Below are 24,980 nucleotides of genomic sequence, written 5' to 3' on the forward strand. Positions count from 1 at the left end.
TCACTCAGTGTCCTGCCTACTGCTGGCCCTCTCTTGTTGTCATCTTGAGCTCTGGTTGCAAGAGGCTTCAAACTCTGGCTGCTGTGATCCATGTCCCACTGGTAACCATCTTAACACTCTGAGGTGTTGTTCTTTACACTGCTTTACAAATAGCTCGAGTACACCACCTTAGCCAGTGATTATTCTTTCTGGGCAACATAACATTCATTGTTGTTCTTGTCTATGTATTAGTTCCCCATTCCCTGGTTCGTGGTCACAGAATAAAGTTGATCAGTTTCCCTAGAAATGGTATATCCAGTTAGTTCAGCGTGTGAACAATTTGTAGATACATGCTCAGTTTATTTTCAACAATGGGGTCTTCCTGGAAGAATACCAGCCAAGTGCAGTACCAGGTTCATCTGTTATACCTCTACAGCAGAATAGCCAACTCAAGGAGAAAGAGGGCCACTGGGAAAAGTTGCTGAAAGACTGACAAAGAGATGACACCCATTGGAAAAGAGGAGAGGAAGTTAGGCATAGGTTGAAAGAGGTTGATTCTTGGGATAACGTTCCAGTAGAATGTAGCTTGTATGTAATTAACTCCATTGTAATTACCAGTATATTGTGGCTGCCTGTTGCCCAACTGTGTAGTCTTTAGAAGCAACTGAATTACAAAACAAGTGGCTCAAGTGTACTTGTAAAAATACAGAAAGAATCTTTATTGTTTTCTTTTGTAGGTCTGGTTCAACAACAAAGGCTGGCATGCCATGGTGAGTTTTGTGAACGTTATGAGCAATGCAGTGCTGAGAGCAAATCTTCCACCAGGGAAAGATCCCAGAAGGTTTGGGATTACTGCATTCAATCACCCACTGAATCTGACCAAAGAACAGTTCACTGAAGTCGCGCTGTAAGTAACTGGTAGAACCTCATAAGTATCCATACAAGTTAAAATGCAATCACTGGAATTGAGCCAGAGAAATTGGGGGTCCTTTCTTTGATCTCAGTCAGCACAGTAGGAGTGATGCAGTTGGTCCCAAAACTCCCAACTAGGGGAAGTGGGCAAAACGGATAGGGTTGCTACTTGTGTGGACACTGTTTGATGGTTCTGGGATTTTGTGAGTGTGAATCTGAGGTAAAGTCAGCATTGTGCTTGACTGTGGTGCCTTCTACAAACAAAAACTCTGCTTTTGGGGCTCATATACAAATAGAAACAAGAAATGCTGGAGAACAACAGGCCTGGCAGCATCTACAGAGAGAGAAACAGTTAACATTTCAGACCTCCAACGTCTGCAGCAATTTGCTTTTATTCATGGATGAATGATTGCCATTTACAGTATAGAATGAAGCTCTGTCTACATTGCTGTATGTTTACTTGTAACTAATAGATTAAATTGGATACCCACTACACCAGGCATCTTTTCTTTCCTACTAGAATATCTAAAAGCCTTCTCCCTTTCCCTTCCATCCTTTGTAAAAAGTGTGAGAAGTTCAAGTATTTCTTTGTCGCTGAGGTTGAGATCATTCACTTCACTGCGTTCTAGTCATACTAGATTCTAGATATTAACTGTTTCTCTCTCCAGAGATGCTACCAGATGTGTTGTGTTTTTCCAGCATGTTTTGTTTATATTCAGAATTCCAGTATCCATTTTGCTTTTAATGGACACCAGAGCCATTGTCTTCAGCTCAACCACAAACTTTAACTTTGCCTCCCTTTCCCAGACACTCTCAGGTTAAACAAACACTTTGCAACTGGAGTATCCTAATTAACACAAAGCTGAGCTTCCACCCTCTATTCTCTTCATATCAGATACAAACTACTTCAGCAGCTAAAATATTGGACTTTGTTACCTTCAACCTCCAACCATTCTATTCCTTCCTTGGCTGTCTTCCATCCACTGTAACTTCAGCTCAAACAAAACCATTCATTTCACACACATTCCCCTTCACCTATTACCCATATCTTCACTGACACGCATGAAATTCTGTTTCCAAGAGCCTCAAATTTGAAATTCTCATTTGTGTTTAAATCCATACGAGTGCCGCTTTAACTCTTCAGTGACTTTTCCCAGCTCTGTATCTCCTCACTGTCCAACCCCAAATTCTCTGCACAACTCACTTGGTCCTATAACTTGATGCCACAGAGTTTTAGTTCCAGACAGACGAGTTGAGGAGTTGGCAAAATAAAGAACCATCTTCTGGTTTAGACTTGAAAATATTGTGTATTAATACTAAATACTGCTACACATGAAACTAGATTCTGATCTTGTAGTTAGATTATGTAACAATTAATCTGTCTCCTTCTTGATGTTCATGTGCTTTCAATACTTTGATTCAAGAGTATGGTGTAGTCCAACTCCACCAGTGCTGTCCTATTTATACTCAGTAACATGCAGCTCCATGTCATCATCATAACGTGGCTGCAGTTGAAGTTCTAACATTACAGTAGTCTGTCCCACAATCTGCGATTCCATTCCTAAACTCCTTTGCCTTACCACCATCCCCTTGATCTTTAAAAGCTTCATTAAAACCCAAACTGCCGATTAAGCATTTTATTGCCAGATTATAATGTTTGGATAAGCGTCCTTTTTTTGATTGCTTCTGTGTAGAAGCATCAAGAATAATGTGCAAGTGAAAGTTGATGTTGATTGAAATTCACTGGGCTGCTTGTTCTGATCTATTGCTTTATCTATACCACGCGTATATCTCTTTAGATGATGTGATTTGCAATGTGCATTGAAGAAAGTGATATCCAAAATCATTGTTTGTGCGACTATGTGGTAACATCAAGTGTATGATGCAGAGCCTGTCTCCCTTTGTTTTAGGATAGGTACCTCTGTTGATTTGCTCGTCTCCATTTGTGTCATCTTTGCCATGTCCTTTGTGCCAGCCAGCTTTGTTCTCTTCCTTATTGAAGAACGTGTCAGCAAAGCCAAGCACCTTCAATTTGTTAGTGGTGTGAAACCTGGCATTTATTGGCTTGCAAACTTTGCATGGGATATGGTAAGTTCTTGATAGAGTAAATTGTCCATGTGCTGTGGAAAGAAACTGAATAAATGTAGTAGAGTCTTAAATAGTACACTGACTGGATGGGATTGAAGAGCAGTCGAACACTGTTAGTCAAAATAGGAGAAAGTTTCTGATCATTTAGATGTACAGAGAAGCTATTGTGGATTTATGAAAGGCAAGCCACTTCTTAAATATGTGGCTAACTGGGTGAGGGTGATGTATCAGGTGTGATGTAGAAGGTGGAGTGGAGAGTTTGTTCAGAAACTTCTTTCCTTCAACGCAGAAAGAATATGACAGTGTTAGTTCACAGAGAGAAAACAATCTACAGCGAATAGGCTTTGCTGAGTCTAGAGAGTGACTGAAGTAAACCCCTAGGGTTAGGGCTGGATCTTGGCCTACTTTTGTTTGCTGTATATATTGATGACTTGTGTATCAAAAGCACAATCCTAAAATTTATTGATACACGTTAAAGTAGTGGGCGGCACGGTGGCACAGTGGTTAGCACTGCTGCCTCACAGCACCGGAGACCCAGGTTCAATTCCCGCCTCAGGTGACTGACTGTGTGGAGTTTGCACATTCTCCCCATGTCTGCGTCGGTTTCCTCCGGGTGCTCTGGTTTCCTCCCACAGTCCAAAGATGTGCAGGTCAGGTGAATTAGCCATGCTAAATTGCCCGTAGTGTTAGGTAAGGGGTAAATGTAGGGGTATGGGTGGGTTGCGCTTCGGTGGGTCGGTGTGGACTTGTTGGGCCGAAGGGCCTGTGTCCACACTGTAATGTAATCTAGTTTGGTAAACTGTGAAGCTAAGTCTGAACAGTTTTAGGATGACATAGTCAAAATGGGCAGACAGGGAGTGGGTGTGATTTAACATGGATAAGTAAGTGGTAATGTACTTTGGGAGAAAAGTGTTGAATGGGTAGATTATACAATGGAAGGGGTATCATTTAACAGAGTGGCTTGGGATTCAAGTACTCAATTCACCAAAAGTACAAATTTGTGATTTAATAAGTTGAATTATAGATTATGAGAACAAAGGAGTACAATACAATACAATGCAGCACAGCACAGGGACAGGCCCTTTGGCCCACCAAGCCTGCCCCAATGCCTAACCCTTCCCACTACTTATTACCCATGCCTGGTTTCTATCCCTCTGTTCACCTCCCGTTCATGTGTCTATCAAGAAATGCCTTATATATCACTAACATGCCTGCTTCCACCACCACCACTGGCAATGCATTCCAAGCACTCACCACCCTCTGTGAAGAATTTTTCCTGCACTTCTCCCTTCAACTCCCCCCCCCCTTACCTTAAATCTGTGTCCTCTTGTAGTTGACGTTTCCACCCAGGGCAAAAGCCTCTGATTATCCACCCCCTATCTATGCTTCTCATAATTTTGTAGCTCTGTATCAGATCCCCCCTTCAGCCTCCATCTTTCCAGTGAAAACAATCCAAGTTTACCCAACCCCACCTCATAACTAAAACCTTCCAGACCAGACAATATCCTGGTAAACCTTCTCCAAAGCATCTATGTCCTTCAGGTAGTGTGGCAACCAGAACTGCACACAATATTCCAAATATTGCGTAACTAAGCTTTTGTACAGCTGTAGCATAACATAATGGTATATTTATACAGAATATATTCTCAGTCATTATTTGAGTATTGTGTGCAGTATTGTGCTTCTCATACAGAAAACAAGAGATAAAATGCAACATGAACTCACCAGGATGATTACAGGAAGGAAAACTAGTCATGAGATGACACTTGAAATACTGAATTATTTTCACAACTGCTGGCAAAGCTGAGAAAGTTTCACAAAGTTTCAAACTGATGAAAAGGAGTTGGGTGATAACCTAAACTGTAGTACTACTGAAAAAGTCACAATCTTTTCAAAGCGTTTTGTTTTCACCTGTTAGGACAATTTCAACAAGCAATGTGAATTTCAACAATGTGAAGGGAAAAACAATACTTATACTATGTGAAAGGACAATGCTGATGAGTTGGAAAGTGGACTGATGAATAGAGGGGCTATCATGGAGAATCCACGAGTTAGATGATGACCAACTTTCAAGTTTTGTTTAAGTTTTAAATTAGACATTTTGACTCTAACTGGTCAAGACATTGTCCTGAGAAACGAACTAGACAATGGCTGTCACCTCTTTTTTTGCTAAGTTGAAATAGTGCAATGTATGTACATGTTCTTTCTGTTTGCAGTGACCAGGATCTTGTGTATTAATATATGCAGCTAAGCTCAGGTTGCTTGTCAATGTAATTCTTTGCACACTCAGGATTATTTAGCAAATGCCGTCTAAACACAATCACATTTAATTCTGGACACTCCATTTTGAGTTTTGCAAAGTGGCTGGTTGTGACCAACTGAAGGGACATGCTGTTTGGGATGGATGGCCAACATATCTGGCATCCCTCCAGCAGTGAAATCTATGTACTGCATTACTGAATTATGTGATGTGCAGCGTATCTTTTTGGTTTGATGCCAGCATCCTGTTAATGGTAAACACTACTTGTGCTGCTACTGCATGTAGCAGTTCAAAACCATTAGCTTCACTGGTTGTTTAAACTTATAAAATACATTACCCAATCTGAGGTATACTTGGCACTTTTCAGGACCAAAAGTGATGACATTCGCCGATTCATGAGTTTAGTTCTGGAGTCCATGACCAGATACTATCAATTTCAAGAGCGAAAAGAGTGATTAAGGCAATTTATGCAGTGTTAATGCATGAAATCCTTTTCCATGGAGAGACTGAAACAACAGGTTATTACATTTTTGAAGGGCTACTACACAAAGTATTTGAAGCAGGTGAAGACACCAACTACATAGAGAGAGCACATCAGTGGATGAGTTTTTCAAAGTACCTCACATACACATCTCAGTCATTGAATGAGTCCCTGTTTTTCCTAAATCTTAATGATAGTATGGAGTTCACACATAGTGAAAGAAGAGTAGGTGAGTCACATGGAGTCCATGATGGGGTAGATTATTCTTTTGAAGGAGCAGATTGATAATCAGTCAATTATCTCATTCTGTACCTTTTCCTTTCCAGTGTAATTACGCAGTGTCAGCAACACTGGTAGTGATCATCTTCATCTGCTTTCAACAAAAATCTTACGTATCTGCCCCCAATTTGCCAGCACTGATCCTCCTGCTGTTCCTTTATGGGTAAGTGGGCAAGGCCTTTCATCTCCAAACCCTAAATACAATTGAATTTGTGAAAGTTCTCCTAGTGCCCTTTCTATTTCGTTTCATGTTTGTTGGTTCTGTTTCTTCAGCTGGTCCATCACTCCCCTCATGTATCCAGCATCCTTTTTGTTCAGTATCCCCAGTTCTGCCTATGTGGCACTAACCTGTGTAAATCTGTTCATCGGTATCAATGGCAGCGTGGCCACCTTTGTCCTAGAGCTCTTCCACGACAAGGTAATACACCATTTTCCTGTTTTGTTACATAAGTAGTACCTGGTAATGTTCAGGAATCTTGAGGGAAGTCTGAAGTAATTGTCAGATAATGAGGTTGTACTAAGCCTGTTCCTGAGTTGAAGGGCTTATTTAATGAAGAAAGGTTGAATAGGTTGGGGCCACATCCATTAGAGTTTAGAATAATGAGAAGTGATCTTATTGAAATGTGAAAGATTTTGAGGGGACTAAATGGGATGAAACTGGAGGAAGTTTCACCTTGTGGGAGCAAGTAATACTAGGAGACATTCTTCATTAAAAAAAAGTAGTCTCCCTTTTGTTATGAAGATGTAGAGGTGTACTGCACCTTCAAGAGAGTTGAAAAAACTAGCAAAGACTGACAAAACATAGAGAGTGCTGAATAAAGTAAGAATGTAACACTTGGAAAACAAATAGTTGCAGATGAGTCGCCATGAAACAAAAACAAATTCAAATTTGGGTAATCAGTTTAAATTGTGCCGCAAGGTACCAAAATCCAATCAAATTTGAATTTAGTATTTTGATAATATTAAAACCAATGAAATGATCCAGTGTTTTTGGGGTATAAAACTGGATATTTTGAACAGTTAGAGGAAGAACTATCAAGGACATCCACAAATACAGACTAGTAGTTGAAGAACTCTCTGAAAGGTACCTGTCTATAAGAAGTTTGCACAGCAGAACATCAAAACCGACATAGAGAGAATCTACAAAGGAGAATCAACAAAGCTGACTGGATTTAAAATTTTATAAAATCTTAATTAGGATTTTTTTTTATCAGACTAATATTGTAGATTGGGAGGTAAAAGATAGGTTTAAGAAAAAGGAGTTGTAAATAGTTGTTGGGTTTAATATATTCTGTTGGACTTAAAGAATAAAGTTGTTATTTTTTATTTTAAATAATGACCTCGGGATAGTTCCTTGCCTCTCGAATTTTAAAGGATTCTGGCGTGAGGTGAACTTTTTCTGTGTGGCTGGTTTAAATTAGCAGAGGGCTTTACCCCGTGTCATAACACTTTAAAGACCAAGTTAAGGTTTTTTGTTTCTCTAAAGGATCGTTAGTGTGTGGGGCTCTGATTCCCAGAATGTAATGGAAACTGGATCTTTGAATGTACTCAAGACTGAGGTGGATGTTTGAGAAAAAGAGAGCTAAAGGTCACAGGGTGCAGACAGGAAAGTGAAGTTGATACCACAAACAAATCAACCAAGATCTTGTTCAATAATGGAGCAGGCTCAAAGTGTCAACTCCTGCTTTCAAGACCTATATTGCTGCATGCTATTGCTACCATTGTGCATTTTCAGTGTAATGGTACAGATATACTGTTGGATAATTGCTCCTAAATCTTTTCCTATTTTCTGACTACTTTTGCATGATATTTAATATATCTTCTCAAACTGCACCATTTTCATGTCAGACTGGTATACATCAAAATTTCACCCTGGTGTTAACCCCTGTCCATGCTGATACCACTGGGTGTTGATGCCCTGTTACTGGGTATTGATGTCTTGGTATTCGCCTATGTCACTGGGTGTTGGTATTTCACACACCACTCAGAATTCTTGCAGTACAGAAAGAGGCCATTTAGCCTGTAGTGCCTGTGCCACATCCAGTGCCATTTCTCCCATTTTCTCCCTGTAATCCTGCAATTTTTTTTAAAATTCCAATTCCAATTCCCCCTTGAACATTTTAACTGAACCCTAACCCTCCACCCACCACAATTTCAGACAGTGCATGTTAGATCCTAACCTGTAACCTCAAGTAAAGGTTTCTGCACATGTGTCCATTTCCCTTATCTGTGTCTTACCTGTACATTGTATAGTTCTTGATTCTTCCACCAGTTGGAAGTTCTTCTCTATCAATTCTGTCCAGATGATTCTCATGATCTTAAATCCTTTTCTCAATGCTTACCTTCTTGAAGGAAAAGAGTCCAATCTTCTCCAACATATCCAGATAACAAAGCTCCTCATCCTGGAACCATTCCTGTGAATCTTTACTGCACCATCTCTAACACCTTCACATACTTCCTAATGTGTAGTACCTGAATAAAGTGCAATTGATTTAAAATTGCTTCTAGTTTATGCCAAACCAAACTTTTATACAAGCTTAGCAAGTCCTCCTTGCTATTTAACTCTTGTACTTATGCCTTTATTAGTAAATCCCAGGATACTGTATAATTTATTGACTATACTCTCAATCTGTGCTGCTGTCTTTAATGTCTTATGCACATGTATACTTAGGTTCACTTGCTGCTGTACTCCCTTTAGAATTGGACCTTTTGTTTTATATTGTCTCTCCCTGTTCTGTTCATCAAATTAATCATTTCCTCAATTCTCTACATTAAGCTTCATCTGCCATTTGTCCACCACTTGGCATTATACGTTTTGAAATTTTACATTATGCTTTTCATAGTTCACAAAGTTTTGTAGCTTTGAAACATTGAAATTGTGTCCTGTACCACAAGGCCAATATTATTAGTATAAATCGGGAAAAGCAAAGGTCCCATTACTGACACCTGGGGATAAACAGTACAAATGTTCCTCCAGTCCAAAAAACATCCATAACCACTATTCCATTTAGCATGAGTTAACTTTGTATCCATGTGGTTACTGTCTCCTTTATTCACTGAGCAATAACGTTGCTCACAAGTCTGTGCGGTTCAATATCAAATGCCTTTTTGGAAGTTTCTGTACCTGCATTACTCTTGCCAACCCTTTGCTATGTCTGCAACAAAACTTCAAGTTAGTTAAATACACTTGCTCTTGACAAATCCCTGCTGGCTTTTCTCAACTAACCCCCACTCGCTGAAGTGACTAATTTGCTCCCAAATATATTTTGGAAGTTTCCCCACTGTCAAAGCTAAACTGACTGGCCTAAACCTGTAGTTGCGGGGCTTATCTTTACACCATTCTTTTTAACAAGGACATAAGGCTAGTCATTCTCCAGTCCTCTTGTACCACTGATTCCAAGGAAGATTGCACAATAATAGGGCCAGGGCATCTGAAATTTCCACTTGCACTTCCCTCAGCATCCTCAGCTAAATCCCATCTGATCCTGGTGTTATCCTAACATTAAAGTACACACAGCCTATACAATATCTCATCATTATTCATTTTAAATCCTGGAACATTGGAGGTTGAGGGTTGACCTTATAGAGGTTTATAAAATCATGAGGAGCGTGGTAGCCAAGGTATTTTTCCGAGGATGTGGGTGTCCAAAACTAGATGGTGAGAGAGGAAATATTTAAAAAGGACCTGAGGGGCAAACCTTTTCACACAGCAGGTGGTGTGTGCATGGAATAAGCTGCTAGAGGAAGTGGTGGAAGTGGGTACAATTACAACATTTAAAAGGCATCTGGATAGGCACATGAATAGGAAGGTTTTAAAAGGATATGGGTCAAGTGCTGGCAAATGAGACTAGGTCAGATTAGGATACCTGGTCGGCGCAGACAAGCTGGACTGAAGGGTCTGTTTCTGTGCTGAATGATTCTATGACTCTGAGTAAGGAAGTTACAGGTTCAAACCCATTGCAGTGCTTAAGCGTACACTGGCATCAGCGCCGTATTTAGAGAGCTCTGCATTGTTGGATGTGCTGTCCTTCTTTAAACCAAGGCGCTATATACCTGTTCAAATTATTCATTTGGATATTAAATGAGTGGAGGTGACGTTTTCATCACCCTTTCTCCCTGGCAACCAATAGACCGAGGTTGCACTCACTGCAGTTCTCCATAATTTGCTATGATTAGTGCTTGAGAAATTCAAATAAAGTGCTGAAACATATTAGCCAGAATCTCCCAAACAAGATTAATCTTAGCTGGTGCAGTAATGAGAATCCAGTAATGAGAATCCTGTAATCCTTATTTAGGAAGAGAAAAAGCATCCAGGCTCCCTCCTTCTGATCAACTTTCTAGTTACCTGCACTGGAGAGTATGTATTTGATATCAGATAAGGTCAGGAACATGCATGCAAAACTCCACCTTCAATCTGGACTGGTACTTGGATAAGGGGCTCTTTAGTGGGGTGTTTAATGTCCAAAGAGTAAGAATTAGTGCCCAAGAAAGTGGAGATTAAATGGTTTAATTCCTGACTCTGTCTTTCCTCTGTGTAGAAATTGGATGACGTCAATCAAATCCTGAAAAAGGTTTTCCTCATTTTCCCACATTTCTGCCTGGGCCGAGGCATGATTGACATGGTGAAGAATCAAGCTATGGCAGATGCATATGAGAGGATTGGTCAGTAAATGTTTCTAATAATTTTACTAAATCTAGCCAGTACCAGATTGTATGCCTTATATTTTGAGCTGATAAACTTCAGGTCTGAATGTTTTTGAAGATTAGTTCAAGATTCTCAATGTCTGAGGAATCTAAATTAATTAACATAATTAATTTAAAGCAGTCACTTAATTAAGGACAGATGGGCCATGTTAATTTAAATTTTCTGCACATAAACTTAATATCCAAGACTTCTAGCTTTTAGTACATTTCTTTAGGCAATTTAACTCTGAGTAATGAAGAATAAAACATTTATTTGGTCAAAAAGTGCATATTTCAAGGCTACAGATCCCATGATCTCATTAATGAACCCCTCATTACAACAATAAATTACTGTACAGAATAAAGCCAGTCATTGAGTAATTTGAAAGATCATTTTGGTTCATCTAATTACCCAGGTTTTTTTTCCTTATTCCGAAGTTAACCTTCTTCAATTGTTTGTCCTGTTTGCTTTCGAAGGTTGTTATTGAATCCGACTGTACAACTGTAGCACATTCCAAATCCCAACCTCCCAGCAGTTGTTTTCTAATATCACCTTTGGTTCTTTTGCTAATCACCTTTAAATTTGCACCACCTAATTATCCACCTTCAACCTTAGAAACAGTTGCTTATCTATTCTATCTAAATCATGATTATAAACTCATCTATTAAATTTCAGCTTTGCCTTCTCCACTTTAAGGAGACAAATTTGTAGTTTTTCAAGTTGATTAATATAGCTATGACCCTCATTGTATTCTTGTAAATCACTTCTACGCCCTCTCTAAAGCTTTTACTGCCTTTTGACAGTCTGGTGCCCAATATCAGACAGAATACTTCAGCTGGCCAAATGATGTAGAGTCAAGAGTGTGTTGCTGGAAAAACACAGCAGGTCAGGCAGCATCCGAGGAGCAGGAGAATCACTGTTTCGGGACAGAGCCCTTCATCAGGACTGAGGCTGAGAGCCTTGGGAATGTAGTGATTTAGCCTAGATTTAGCCTCACTTTGTGGCATTGTGCCTCTATTTACAAAGTACAGGATCCAGTATGATTTATTAATAGCTTTGTTAACCTGTCTTGCGAAATATCGCTTCACAAACATCTCCAGGTCTTGTTGCTTGCACCCCATTTAAAATAGTACCCTGATTTTGTAATGACATGGCCATTAATCAAAATACAAAACCTCTATATTTGCTGTGTTCCCCAAACTGAAACATGCACTTTTTTCATAGCCAGATTGTTTTATTCCTTGCCCTCCTCCTGTGAGAGTGCTGATTCAGGCTGTTTCACAGGCACTCTGGACAGCAGTCACCTTTCGCCATTTTGCCCCAATGTCCCTTTCTCATGTGTAAACATTGAACTTTAAATCTGTGCAGTGGTCTGTGAATGAAAGATCGCTCAGCCAAGCCCTGTCAGGCTTTGGCTCATATCCAGCTGTGCACGAATCCTTAGGGAGGCTTGAGAAGTGTGGACTGTGGTTGGATACTGAAAGATGAAGAGGATTAGGAACATTTATTAGTAGCAATGGGGGGCACTGAGGTCAAATGTAGCAGTCTTGACTGGGTTGGGGTTAAGGGGATGGAAGGTGGTGTAGTTGTAATGTCACTGAACTAGTGATCTTGAGACCCACGTTAATGCTGCGGAGTCAATGTTTCAAATCCCATTAGGGCAAATGGTGAAGTTTCAATTCAATAAAAAGTCAGTACTAGTTTAATAGTGATCATGTAAACCCCCACCTGTTTTACTAATGACAGTGAGGGAAGGAAAATTTCCATCCTGGTCTGGCCTCCATGTGACTCCAGACCCAGAGCAATGTTGTTTAAAACCTAGGTCAGTGACTTTGTGAAAGTCAGCAGGAGAAGTCTCGAACATTAACATTCCAGATTTGGTAAAATGACAAATGTTTCTATTGTTCCGAAACAGAGTAAGAACTTTCCATACATTTGCTTTGTGATTCAGGGGAGAAGATGTTCACGTCTCCACTCTCCTGGGACCTGGTGGGAAAGAACCTGTTTGCCATGGCTGTCCAGGGAATCGTCTTCTTTCTGTTCACAATTCTACTGCAGTACAAATTCTTCTTCAAAATGAGGTGAGGTACCCAGATGTCGGTTTCTAGTTTTACTGCAGCACCTTTTTATTTTAGGGAAGTAATTTCTGTTCAGTACGTTGCTGCACATTGTTTAATAATGCAAATAGTATATCTGACCCTCTGTTGCAGTTTATGTTAGTAAACCGTAACAATGGATTAGACCTTTTGACTCTGAGGTGTGGATTTTCACCTAGCATTAACTGATGGAGTGAAAATCTCTTTGCTGATTGTGAGAACTCTAGCTTGTAGAGTGTGAAGTTTCAGTCCATTTCCTAGTGGACATGAATATATATTAGAAAATGGTTCCTAAATCAGGAGAGTTATTTACTTTTATCAGTTAAATGTAGCTTGTTTGCAGGTACTGATTGCAAGTTTACGATACAAATTGCTAATTTAGTGTTGCTTATGATAGATAGCATTGCTGACTCCTGACCCTCCACCACAGTTCCGATGTTCACTGTTTATTTGAGGGTTGATAATAGGGATTCTTTTTCTCCTGTGTCCTCACTTCTGCAGAACCTTCACTTTGCAATATGGATATTTTGCAAAGTCTACATCCACTGATACAAGTTGACCTCTTTTGTCTTACACAGGAAGAATGCTCAGTTATTTGGGCCTTCACAATGCATTAATAGACTGCAATCAGGGCACACTACCAAATGTAAATTTATGGAAACTCCCTCTGTTCCATTTCAGAGCTGGGGTCTCACTCACTCACTTGTAGCATCCTCAGCGTGATAATAAATGCACTGCATAGGACCATGTCTTCAGTGTGCTCACATTATATGGTCACATCTCTCCACAGTGTACATGCATGAAGTTGTAAATGTGCGTGAGTGGGAGAATGTTTGGAGCCGACAATGGAGGGAAGCATGATGTGTATGATGACCTAATGAGGCAGGATGGAAAATTACAATCTCCCACCAATGTGCTGAAATGCAAAGATTAAGTCAGTGTTATGCAAGTTCAGCCAGCTATGTCCAACTGAATGGTCAGAATAACTTTGGACATAAATGAGTGTTAAATAAAGAGTGAACACAGAAACACAGCCTTATTAGCAGCTTAACATCACTTTCCCACACTCAGAGGTAAATGTTATATCTGTTTAATGTAACACTCTCAAGGATCCATGTACAGGCTACAAACTATTTGGCTTCATATTTGTTTTACAATCAACACCTGGCTTATTGTTTTTTCCTCCACAGATCTCTGTCTTTAAAACTTCCACCATTGGAAACAGAGGATGAGGATGTAGCCAGAGAGAGGCAAAGGGTTATGTATGGTGGAAGTGATGGTGATATTCTAGTCATCAAGGATCTCACCAAAGTAAGACAGATTCCAGTTTTTGCTGTTCACTCTGTCTGTTAAGGCTGTGCTTGTAACAGCCTGATCGTTATAGCACAAAAGATGAAGTTCACTGTTCGGAAATGCAACACAGCTTTATCATTTGGTAGCTACATTTCCCTGTTTGGGGCTCAGTCAAACAGAGCATTGAGTCGCTAGTTTGATTTCTGTTATGTTGCTGAGTGTGTGCTCTTAATATTTGTGGAAGCATCTTGGCATTGCTGCGAGCTATTGTGTAAATGGCAGAATAATGATGGCAATACACACACATGTCAAATGGTAAGTTATGCTGCTCCTGTGATGCCCCGATACCTAACATTCTGCAAGTGAGGTTAAATCTTATTGGTTGATAATTAAATAGCGATTATCCTTCCCATTTGAGTCGTAGAGGATTGATAGGGAGGAATGTGGTCATGGAGGAGGCAACTGACATTTCAGAGTTGGATTAAGGTTGACAAATCTAATAATGGTGGTTGAACAAGCTAATCTGCAAAACCACATAGCACCTCTAACAATTGACTGCCTGGCTCACTAATGGAATCAGGAAAGATAGACTGCTGGGTTTTAGAGCTAACCTACAACCATTTGCACTGTTGATGAGGTGGCTCCAGCTAGCTTACTCAGTACCATGTGCCTTGCCAACCTGGGCATATTTTCTTCAGATATGGTTTGAATGAAGATGGGGAGAGTGGGGTTGAGGTTTGAATGGGGAAGTTATAGTTTGGGAATATACAATTTGTTTATTTGGTAAACAGATGCTAGGGATAGATTTTTCTATGTCAAATACGAAAAGAAAACCACAGCTATTAGTTAACTATAAGTCACTTTATTTGGTCTCTTAGGTTTACAGAAGGAAAAAGAAACCAGCTGTGGACCGACTGTGTGTGGGAATTCCTCCTGGCGAGGTAAGAACTGGCATGTGCGTGCATGAGTTTGCAAATAGCGTTGTTACATTTGGCATAGTTTGAATATCATGTTTTCATATCCAATGACATTTGCTGAGAAGTGCATTTATTGTAAATATCAAGTGAAGAGAGGACTGGTTTCAGCTCCACTCAGAAAAACACCTGTTTAAGAGTAGGAATAAATGAGTCTTTTTCCAAGTGGTAGGCATTGACTATTGGGGTACACAGGAGTCTGTACTTAGACCCCATCTAATTAACAATATTCACAGTGATTTAGGTGGGGGGAGCTAAATGGAACAACTCCATGTTTGCAGATGACACAAAGCTAAGTGGGAAGGTGAGGAGGGTGTAGAGTGATTTGGTGATTGGCTTCATTGTGATTTGGACAAGGCCAGTGATTGGGCAGATGCATGGGCAGATGAAGTACAATGTGGATAAACATGAGGTTATCCATTTTGGTAGTAAAAACAGGAAGACAGAGTATAAATAGAATGGCAATAATCTGGGAAAGGGGAAGTACAATGAAACCCGGGTATCCTTGTGCACCAGTCACTGAAAGTAAGGAGGTGGTGCCGAAGCCAAATAGTATGTTGGTTTTCATAGTGAGAGAACTTGAGTCCAGGAACAGGGATGTCTTGGTGAGACCACACTTGGAACATTATTTGCAGTTTTGGTCTCCTTATCTGAGGATGTTCTGGCTATGGAGGGAGTGACTCTTAGGATGGCAGAACTGATGTATGAAGAGAGATGGATCAGTTAGGACTGTATTCACTGAAATTTAGAAGAATGAGGGGGATTTCGTAGAAACCTATAAAATTCAAATGGTATTAGACAAGATAAATGCAGGAAGGACCTTCGCGATGATTGGAGATTTCAGAACCAGGGGTTGCAGTTTAAGGATATGGGATAGGCCATTTCCAACTGAGATGAGGAGAAATTTCTTCATCCAAAGAGTGGCGATCCTATAGAATTCCCTGTCACTGAAAGTGATTGAGACCAAAACATGGGATATTTTCAAGGAGGATTTTAGATATAGTTGTTAGGGCTAAAGCGATCAAAGTGTATGATGAGAAAACAGGAACAGGGTACTGAGTTGGATGATCAGCCATGATCATGTTAAATGGCAGAGAAGGCTGGAAGGATCGAATGGCCTTTTCCTCCAGTTTTCTATGTTTCTATGTTGCCTGTCTAGATTAACTGACTGGTCTTGTTTAACACACTGGTTGAGATATCAGAGATGACCAAATGCTGTGGGGCTCATATCTGGGAAAGAGTCAGTACCTTAGCAGAAATGGAGAGATTAATGAAGTTTAAAAATAACTGCCGTTCTCTACCCTGCTCTTGTTAGCTTTACTCGAGATGATGGCAAAACCGATCTCTCCTGAAGTTTCTATAAATGGTTCCTTACAGTGCTTTGGACTGCTGGGGATCAATGGAGCTGGGAAAACATCCACGTTTAAGATGCTTACAGGTGACACTGAGGTCAGCAGTGGTGAAGCCTTCCTTGATGGATATAGGTAATAATTCATTTATAAATTATATTTGGTGATTCCTGCGATATAAATTTTTTAGCTAGTGGTGTCTAAATTGTCAGTAGATGAAATACATTCCTAAAATCTAGGATTTATTACTGTCCTGTTTGAAATTAATGGTCTGGGGGTTTGTATGGATATAGTACAACCCAATTATCTCATTGGTGCAAGGATTTATTATTCTAAGCAGACTGTATGAAATGGGATTGTATTTCAGTTTGATATATTGTCCCTGAGGTCCTGAGTCACCCACTAAGATATCCCTGTGCAAAATAATTAATTACTTTCACACAATTCATATTGAGGAAAGGCTATTTATATTCAGTAAATATTTGATAGGTCAATGCTTCCTATCTGACTTCTCTCCATATCTGCCAATCATCTTCCTCATCCATTTCACTCTAACCATCAATACTGTCCTACCCACCATCTTATCATGTTCCTCATCCAGCCTACATTCATCTCCAGTATATCCTTAAATCACCTCTTACCACCACTTCTCCATTTCAGTCAATCCCCAACTCTCCCTTTACTACACTCCACATTCTTCAGCTTCAGATAATTCCACCACGTTCAGCAATCTCCCTTTTTCTCCAAAGACAATGTTTTGAGGAGAGATAGACTTTTCAGTGAAATTGTGTGTGTATATATTTCAAAGAAGTATTCACACTGCTACTACTGAGCGTCTGTAGTAGATGGAGTGGATGTTTGTAGATGTGGTGCCAATCAAGTGGGCTGTTTTGATCTGGCTGGTATCAAGCTTCTTGAGTGTTGTTGGAGCTGTACCCATCTAGGCAAATATGGAGTATTGGGAGAAAGTGAGGACTGCAGATGCTGGAGATCAGAACTGAAAAATGTTTCAGGCATAAGCCCTTCTTCAGGAATCCTTCTTCTGGAAGAAGGGCTTATGCCGGAAACATCGATTCTCCTGCTCCTTGGATGCTGCCTGACCTGCTGCGCTTTTCCAGCAACACATTTTTCAAATATGGAGTATTCCATCACACTCTTGTGCATTGTAGATGGTGGACAGGCTCTGTGGAGGAGTCAGGAAGTGCGTTACTTTCCACAGTATTCGTAGCCTCTGACCTAGTCTTGAAGCCACTGTATTTATGTGTTGAATCCAGTTAAGTTTCTGGTCAATAGTAACCCCAGGATGTTGGTAGTGGGGGATTCAGTGATGGTAATACCATTGAATGTCAATTGTGATTGTTAGATTGTCTCTTATTATAGATGGTCATTGTCCAGCATTTGTGTGACACAAATGTTACTTGCCACTTTCCAGCCCAAGCCTGGATATTGTCCACATCTTGTTGCATTTGAACATGGACTGCTTCAGTATCCAAGGAGTTATGATTGGTGCTGAACATTGTGCAATCATTGGCGAACATTCCCACTTCTGACCTTATGATGGAGGGAAGGTCATTGATGAAGCAGCTGAAGATAGTTGGACCTAGGACAATACCCTGACGAATTCAGTATAGTTCATAAGATATAGGAGCAGAATTAGGTCATTCGGCCCATTGAGTCTGCTCTGCCATTGAATCATAGATGATATGTCCTTCACCCCCATTTTCCTGCCTTCTCTTCATATCCCTTCAACTCATTACCAATTAAAAATCTGTCTAACTTCTCCTTAAATTTACTCACTGTCCCAGCATCCACTGCACTTTGGGGGAGTGAATTCCACAGATTGACAACTCTTTGGGTGAAGTAGCTTCTCCTCAACTCTGTTTTAAATTTGCCACCATTTATGCAATAATATGACCTCTCGTCCTAGAATGCCCTACAAGAGGTAGCATCCACTCCATGTCAATTTTATCCATACCTTTTATCATCTTGAATACCTCAATTTGATCTCCCCTCATTCTTCTAAATTCCAGAGTGTAAACTGCTCAATCTCTCTTCATACGACAAACCCCTTATCTCTGGGATCAATCTAGTGAACTCTTGCAGAGAGATCTGGAGCTGAGATGACTATCCTCCAACAACCACAACCATCTTCCTATATGCCAAGTCTGACTCCAATCCGTTGGCACCCTGAAACCCGTTGATTCCAATTTGGCGAAGATTTCTTGCTGCCACACCTGATTTAATGTGGCCTTGGTAAAGGGCTGTCACTCTCATCTCACTTCTGGAATTCAGCTCTTTTGTCCATGTTTGAACCAAGGCTGTAATGAGGTCAGGAGTTGAGTGGAGCTGGGGTATCCCACACTGAGCAGATTATTGTCACTAATCTGTCACTGAGCAGATTATTGCTGAGCATAGAACTATTGATGACACTTTCCATCACTTTACTGGTGATCAAGAGGAGACTGAAGAGATAGTAATTGGCCATGTTGTGTTTGCCCTACATTTTCTGTATATGCCAGTATTGTGGCTGTACTGGAGGAGCTTGGCTAGGGCAGTGTCAAGTTCTGGAGAACAAGTCTTCAGTATTATTGCCAGAACCTTGACAGGGGCCAAAGCCTTTGCAGTATTCATTGCCTGCAACCATTCCTTGAAATCACATGGAGTGAAGCAAATTGGCTGAAGACTGGCATCTGTGATGCTGGGGACCACCGGAGAAGTTCAGAAGGATCAATGTTCCTAAACTTTGACACTTTGCTTTAGAATCGACAGCAAATAGTTTTCAGAGCCAGCCCACTGACAGGAAAGCAATGAAAGCTGCTTGAGATTGTCCAAAATGCTTCATTGCATTTTCCTATGAATACATGACTCACTGTTATTGTGTTCATACAGGGGTAGATGTAGGAGTATGGGTGGGTTGCGCTTCGGCGGGGCGGTGTGGACTTGTTGGGCCGAAGGGCCTGTTTCCACACTGTAAGTAATCTAAAGTAATCTAATCTAATCTAATAGACCTGACAAGTTCTGGGACATTTAAATTGTTACCAGAATACAGCAGTTAGTGCTATATAAAGGGGATGTGACTTCTGAACAGATGCTGTCTGCCCTCTGCTGAAGATATTTTGCAGATTCCTCCATTGGAAGATTAGCCAGAGGAATTAAATGGAAATTTATCTGGATTAGTGGTGCTGGAAGAGCACAGCAGTTCAGGCAGCATCCAAGGAGCTTTGAAATCGATGTTTCGGGCAAAAGCCCTTCATCAGGAATAAAGGCAGTGAGCCTGAAGCGTGGAGAGATAAGCTAGAGGAGGGTAGGGGTGGGGAGAAAGTAGCATAGAGTACAGTGGGTGAGTGGGGGAGGGGATGAAGGTGATAGGTCAGGGAGGAGAGGGTGGAGTGGTTAGGTGGAAAAGGAGATAGGCAGGTAGGACAAGTCCGGACAAGTCATGGGGACAGTTACTGAGCTGGAAGTTTAGAACTAGGGTGAGGTGGGGGAAGGGGAAATGAGGAAACTGTTGAAGTCCACATTGATGCCCTGGGGTTGAAGTGTTCCGAGGCGGAAGGTGAGGCGTTCTTCCTCCAGGCGTCTGGTGGTGAGGGAGCGGCGGTGAAGGAGGCCCAGGACCTCCATGTCCTCGGCAGAGTGGGAGGGGGAGTTGAAATGTTGGGCCACGGGGGGGGGGGTGTGGTTGATTGGTGCGGGTGTCTCGGAGATGTTCCTTAAAGCGCTCTGCTAGGAGGCGCCCAGTCTCCCCAGTGTAGAGGAGACCGCATCGGGAGCAACGGATACAATAAATGATATTAGTGGATGTGCAAGTAAAACTTTGGATGTGGAAGGCTCCTTTAGGGCCTTGGATAGAGGTGAGGGAGGAGGTGTGGGCGCAGGCTTTACAGTTCCTGCGGTGGCAGGGGAAAGTGGGAGGGTGGGTTATAGGGGGATGTGGACCTGACCAGGTAGTCACGGAGGGAACGGACTTTGCAGAAGGCGGAAAGGGGTGGGGAGGGAAATATATCCCTGGTAGTGGGGTCTGTTTGGAGCTGGCGGAAATGTCAGTGGATGATTTGGTTGATGCGAAGGTTGGTAGGGTGGAAGGTGAGCACCAGGGGCGTTCTGTCCTTGTTATAGTTGGAGGGGTGGGATCTGAGGGCGGAGGTGCGGGATGTAGACGAGATGCATTGGAGGGCATCTTTAACGACGTGGGAAGGGAAATTGCAGTCTCTAAAGAAGGAGGCCATCTGGTGTGTTCTGTGGTGGAACTGGTCTTCCTGGGAGCAGATCCGGCGGAGGCGGAGGAATTGGGAATATGGGATGGCATTTTTGCAAGAGGTAGGGTGGGAAGAGGTGTGATCCAGGTAGCTGTGGGAGTCGGTGGGTTTGTAAAAAATGTCAGTCGTCATTAATGGAGATGGAGAGGTCCAGGAAGGGGAGGGAGGTGTCAGAGATGGTCCAGGTAAATTTAAGGTCAGGGTGGAATGTGTTGGTGAAGTTGATGAATTGCTCAACCTCCTCGCGGGAGCACGAGGTGGCACCAATGCAGTCATCAGTGTAGCGGAGGAAGAGGTGGGGAGTGGTGCTGGTGTAATTACGGAAGATCAGCTGCTCTACGTAGCCAACAAAGAGACAGGCATAGCTGAGGCCCATACGTGTGCCCATGGCTACCCCTTTGGTCTGGAGGAAGTGGGAGGATTCAAAGGAGAAATTGTTAAGGGTGAGGACCAGTTCGGCCAAACGAATGAGAGTGTGCTCTAGAAAGAGGCTCCAATACTGATCAGAAGATTAGCACCTGCAAAACCTGATTTCCTTTATAGTGTTTTGCTTGAGTGGTAACCCCTGAGTAACATGTTGCACTTCAGGTGAGAAGATTCCTCCTGGCTTTCTTTATTCAGGCTAATGGGTCATTTTGCAATTCCATTCCATCTTGACCTCTATCTGCTGTAAATTTTAGTTTGATTGCCTAAGAGGCTGCCTCTTTAGCAAGAGAAGCAAGACCAGCTTCCTGAGCCTTGCATCCTTATTTAGATTCCCAATGCCCAGAATTAACACCATGGTCCTCTTGCAAAGGGAGGAGTGTAATCCATTGACCAGAGCTGCACAGAATATTCTCACCTCCAGAGTGTCTGTGTTCACTGACCCTTAAAGTGATGGGAAGGAATTGCCTAAAATTAGGATGTGGGTTACCATTTTTTAATCATTTATTTTAACAACTAAGTATCTTACCTCCCCTAGCATTCTGTCTAACATCCAGGACGTGCATCAGAACATGGGATACTGCCCTCAGTTTGATGCCATCAACAAACTGCTGACAGGTCGGGAACATGTTGAATTCTACTCACGACTACGTGGCATTCCTGAGCACGAGGTTGCTAAGGTATGTTGAATTTTACAAAGTATGAAATGAAATCTTGGTATCGTCTTGTACTGCAGGGCAAAGAATAACTGAAGCCAACCAAGGAGTAAATATCCTTGTACACAGCCCCTAGTCCTTAAATAATATTGCTGTTTAACAACCTAAGTACATATCTAGGCAAGAGGAATCTGCAGAAAGATATTTTCTTTTTCTCTTTGTTTACTTTTATTGCTTTGTTCTTTTAGCAAATACACAAGGTTATGGCCTGTCAACATATTTTTCTACCTCCTAAGATCCAGTGTTCATGATGCGCACGCGCACACACACTCTTCCCAAATCCCTAAATCCTCACTGTATTGAAATTCAAATTATTACAACCCCCTAAATTAAATCATCCCTCTCTACCCTAAACACTACCACATCTTTTTATCTCCCTCATCCTTTTCATCCTTAACTAATCTGAAGACTATTGAAATACTAGCTTGAGATTATTTAGCGACTGAATTTTCAAAGTTATTTTGTCTTCTGCATCTTGTTCCTTTCAATCTTGGCCATATCTTACAGTATAGGGCACCCTGGATTATGGGACTGGGGCCTTCGTCTGGGAGGCCCTACACAATGGGACCTGGGGTCTTTGCCTGGGACACCCTACACTATGGGATTGGGGTCTTTGCCTGGGACACCCTGCACTGTGGGATAGGGGTCTTTGCCTGGGACACCCTGCGGTGTGGGACTGGGGTCTTTGCCTGGGACACCCTGCACTACGGGATTGGGGCCTTTGCCTGGGACGCCCTGCACTATGGGACTGGGGCCTTCGCCTGGGACACCCTACGCTGTAGTACCTGGGGCCTTCGCCTGGGACACCCTACAATGTGGTCTCAGTTCCTTGAGGTGGGCTTCAACAGTGTCCTCTTTGCTGGTTGGAGTGCTTATTTATATTGATGGAGTGAGAGGTTTGTTTGCAGTTTACACTAAGATCTAGGATTCTTTTTGGTAGGTCACTGAATGGGCCGTGAAGAAACTAGGACTCTCACGCTATGCAGACAGACCTTCTGGGACGTATAGCGGTGGAAACAAACGGAAATTGTCGACTGCCATCGCACTGATTGGATGCCCACCAGTCATCTTTCTGGTTAGTGAGAAAGTGCTATCTATGATTAACAAAGGCAATAACGGGAATTTTCTTGGAGTTAGTCTTACTCTAATTTCTACTCACATCTGCAGCAGAGTGGGAGACACTCCATGGAATTCCTGAACAGTTTCTGACTAGAACACGAAAGCTGCTAAGGGTTCAGAAAGTTTTAACGAAACAGGATTACAAACATTGTTGATGATGAGTTTCATATTGTGGTGCAGTTGGGGTACAGGTACAGGGTGATTCAGGGGGGCCATACAGATCCAGGCATATTCATGGATCAGTCTTTGTTCCCTTCAGCATTTACTGATTTAAGGCAGATTGTCATCTAGCATGATCTAAATTTCTTTGAGGAGGGAAAAGAAAATCATCCACGGTTTGCCTGAGAGGAGCAGGCTTGTCTTGTGCTTTCCACAGGGCTGAATAGTCTACCAACTGTTGCTATCCCGTTTCTCAAGCTATAGGATAGTTGACAATATACTGTCCTTATGTGTCTCTAGAGCTAGTTCCGGCAAGAGTAACAAACATCAAGAAAAGGTAGAGCAAAGTTTATAACATTTATTGCCACCACAGAGCTGTAGTTATTCTTCTTTTTTTAATGGCAGGATGAACCTACGACAGGAATGGATCCCAAGGCCAGGCGGTTCCTCTGGAATTGCATCCTGAGTGTGATCAGAGAAGGGAGATCAGTGGTACTCACCTCACACAGGTTCGTGGCCATTAACTGCTGCTTCATTAGAGATAAATTCTTTGGGAAATGTGTTCCCAGGCCCACATACAGCCTGTTAGTGGTGTGTTTAGTTTCAGCTGGCCAATTGCAGTGACTTAATGATTTAGATTAAAATTGTTGTGTCTAGAAATGAGGTATTTACAATTATTAATGCATTTATTTAGGTGTGTCAATATGTGAGCCTCCTAATATCTGGCTCTCCTTACTCCTTTCTTTTGACCAGTTTTATTCTTATGAAAGTGATGTGTTAATATTGGAGACTAGAAATGTTTTGACTGCAGGTTCACAGAGCTGGATTTATACCCCCTGCAGCAGGAAATTCCAGCAACTGCCTGCCCCACCCCAACCTGTCCGAACTTTGATGGAGGTTAAGGGGACAAGGAACAAGTCGAGAAGCCCCTGGGGTCCACGGAGTCTCTCAAGTGGCTGTCAGTTGAGGGTATTATCCTGCTCACATTGCTACGTGGGGGATGGGGGGAAGTAGTGCCCATGCCATGTAGGTAATCTGGCAGGTTTAAGTTTGCAGACTGGTGCCAGGCAAGGGGGCTTGGACACTCTCAAACCCATTCCACCAGGATAGTTAACCACCTCCTCCCCTCACCCCCAACTATAATGTGTGCCTCAAACCCTTGAACGCAGTTTCCCAACCCCTTTGCTAAGATTTTGGATTTGTCCCTTGGTGCAATTGCCTGTATGGTCCCAGCAGTTGTCACCACTCCCAGATGACACTGCTGGGACTACAGCATTTCTGGCCATGCATTGAGCTGGCAGCTCTTGAAGGCAGGGTGTTCTTGCTTGGTTTCTAGTAAATAGCAACATATTCCATTAGGAAAATCAAATTGAAGGTTGTGTGGTCAGTACCTCATTTGACTTTTTCACCTTGCCCAACAATACTTCCCTTTGACTTCCCATTGTCTAAGTCCTGAATCTATACCTTCATTCTTATGTCCTCACACTCCTCCAAGCTCACATTACATTGAAACCACTCCTGCTGCACCCAACGTGTCTTCCAAGAATGACCCCTATTCTTGCTGATTTTGGCAATAGTTTTCTCTCCTCAGGTACAAGACATCTTCCTTTTCAAAACTGTCTCCCTTCAGATATTGTTTCAGGTTGAAGTCAACTGTTCATAAATTCAGTGTCCTGTTTGACTCTGAGCCGAGTCTCTGCCGTTACATCCGATCTGTCACAGAAGTTGCTGACATGTATTTGTAACATGTCCCATGTCAGCCTCTCTGCTGCTGAAACCCTCATCTATGCTTCTATTTAAACTACTGCAGTGATCTCCTGACTGGCGTCTCATCCTCCCCCCTTAATAATCTTCCAAAAGTATCTGACTCTTGTCCTACCCCTGTCAATGCCAGTTGATTGCTAGCTTC

The 24,980-nt window shown here is 41.9% G+C and overlaps 1 protein-coding gene across 1 annotated transcript in view; it reads left to right on the forward strand.

Moving 5' to 3' along the window:
- The window catches only part of LOC140494578 (phospholipid-transporting ATPase ABCA1-like), a 176,294-nt gene that overhangs the window by 137,798 nt on the left and 13,516 nt on the right, over window positions 1-24,980 (forward strand). Inside the window, exons 37-48 of the mRNA XM_072593913.1 lie at window positions 717-886; window positions 2,802-2,979; window positions 6,047-6,162; window positions 6,273-6,417; window positions 10,538-10,661; window positions 12,635-12,764; window positions 13,970-14,090; window positions 14,951-15,013; window positions 16,424-16,530; window positions 21,616-21,757; window positions 22,734-22,868; window positions 23,477-23,580. Of these exons, the coding sequence (XP_072450014.1) occupies window positions 717-886; window positions 2,802-2,979; window positions 6,047-6,162; window positions 6,273-6,417; window positions 10,538-10,661; window positions 12,635-12,764; window positions 13,970-14,090; window positions 14,951-15,013; window positions 16,424-16,530; window positions 21,616-21,757; window positions 22,734-22,868; window positions 23,477-23,580 (1,535 nt within the window). The remainder of the gene's footprint in view (window positions 1-716; window positions 887-2,801; window positions 2,980-6,046; window positions 6,163-6,272; window positions 6,418-10,537; window positions 10,662-12,634; window positions 12,765-13,969; window positions 14,091-14,950; window positions 15,014-16,423; window positions 16,531-21,615; window positions 21,758-22,733; window positions 22,869-23,476; window positions 23,581-24,980) is intronic.

This window comes from Chiloscyllium punctatum, chromosome 24 (genome assembly GCF_047496795.1).
Source record: "Chiloscyllium punctatum isolate Juve2018m chromosome 24, sChiPun1.3, whole genome shotgun sequence".
In the NCBI taxonomy this organism is placed as follows: domain Eukaryota; kingdom Metazoa; phylum Chordata; class Chondrichthyes; order Orectolobiformes; family Hemiscylliidae; genus Chiloscyllium; species Chiloscyllium punctatum.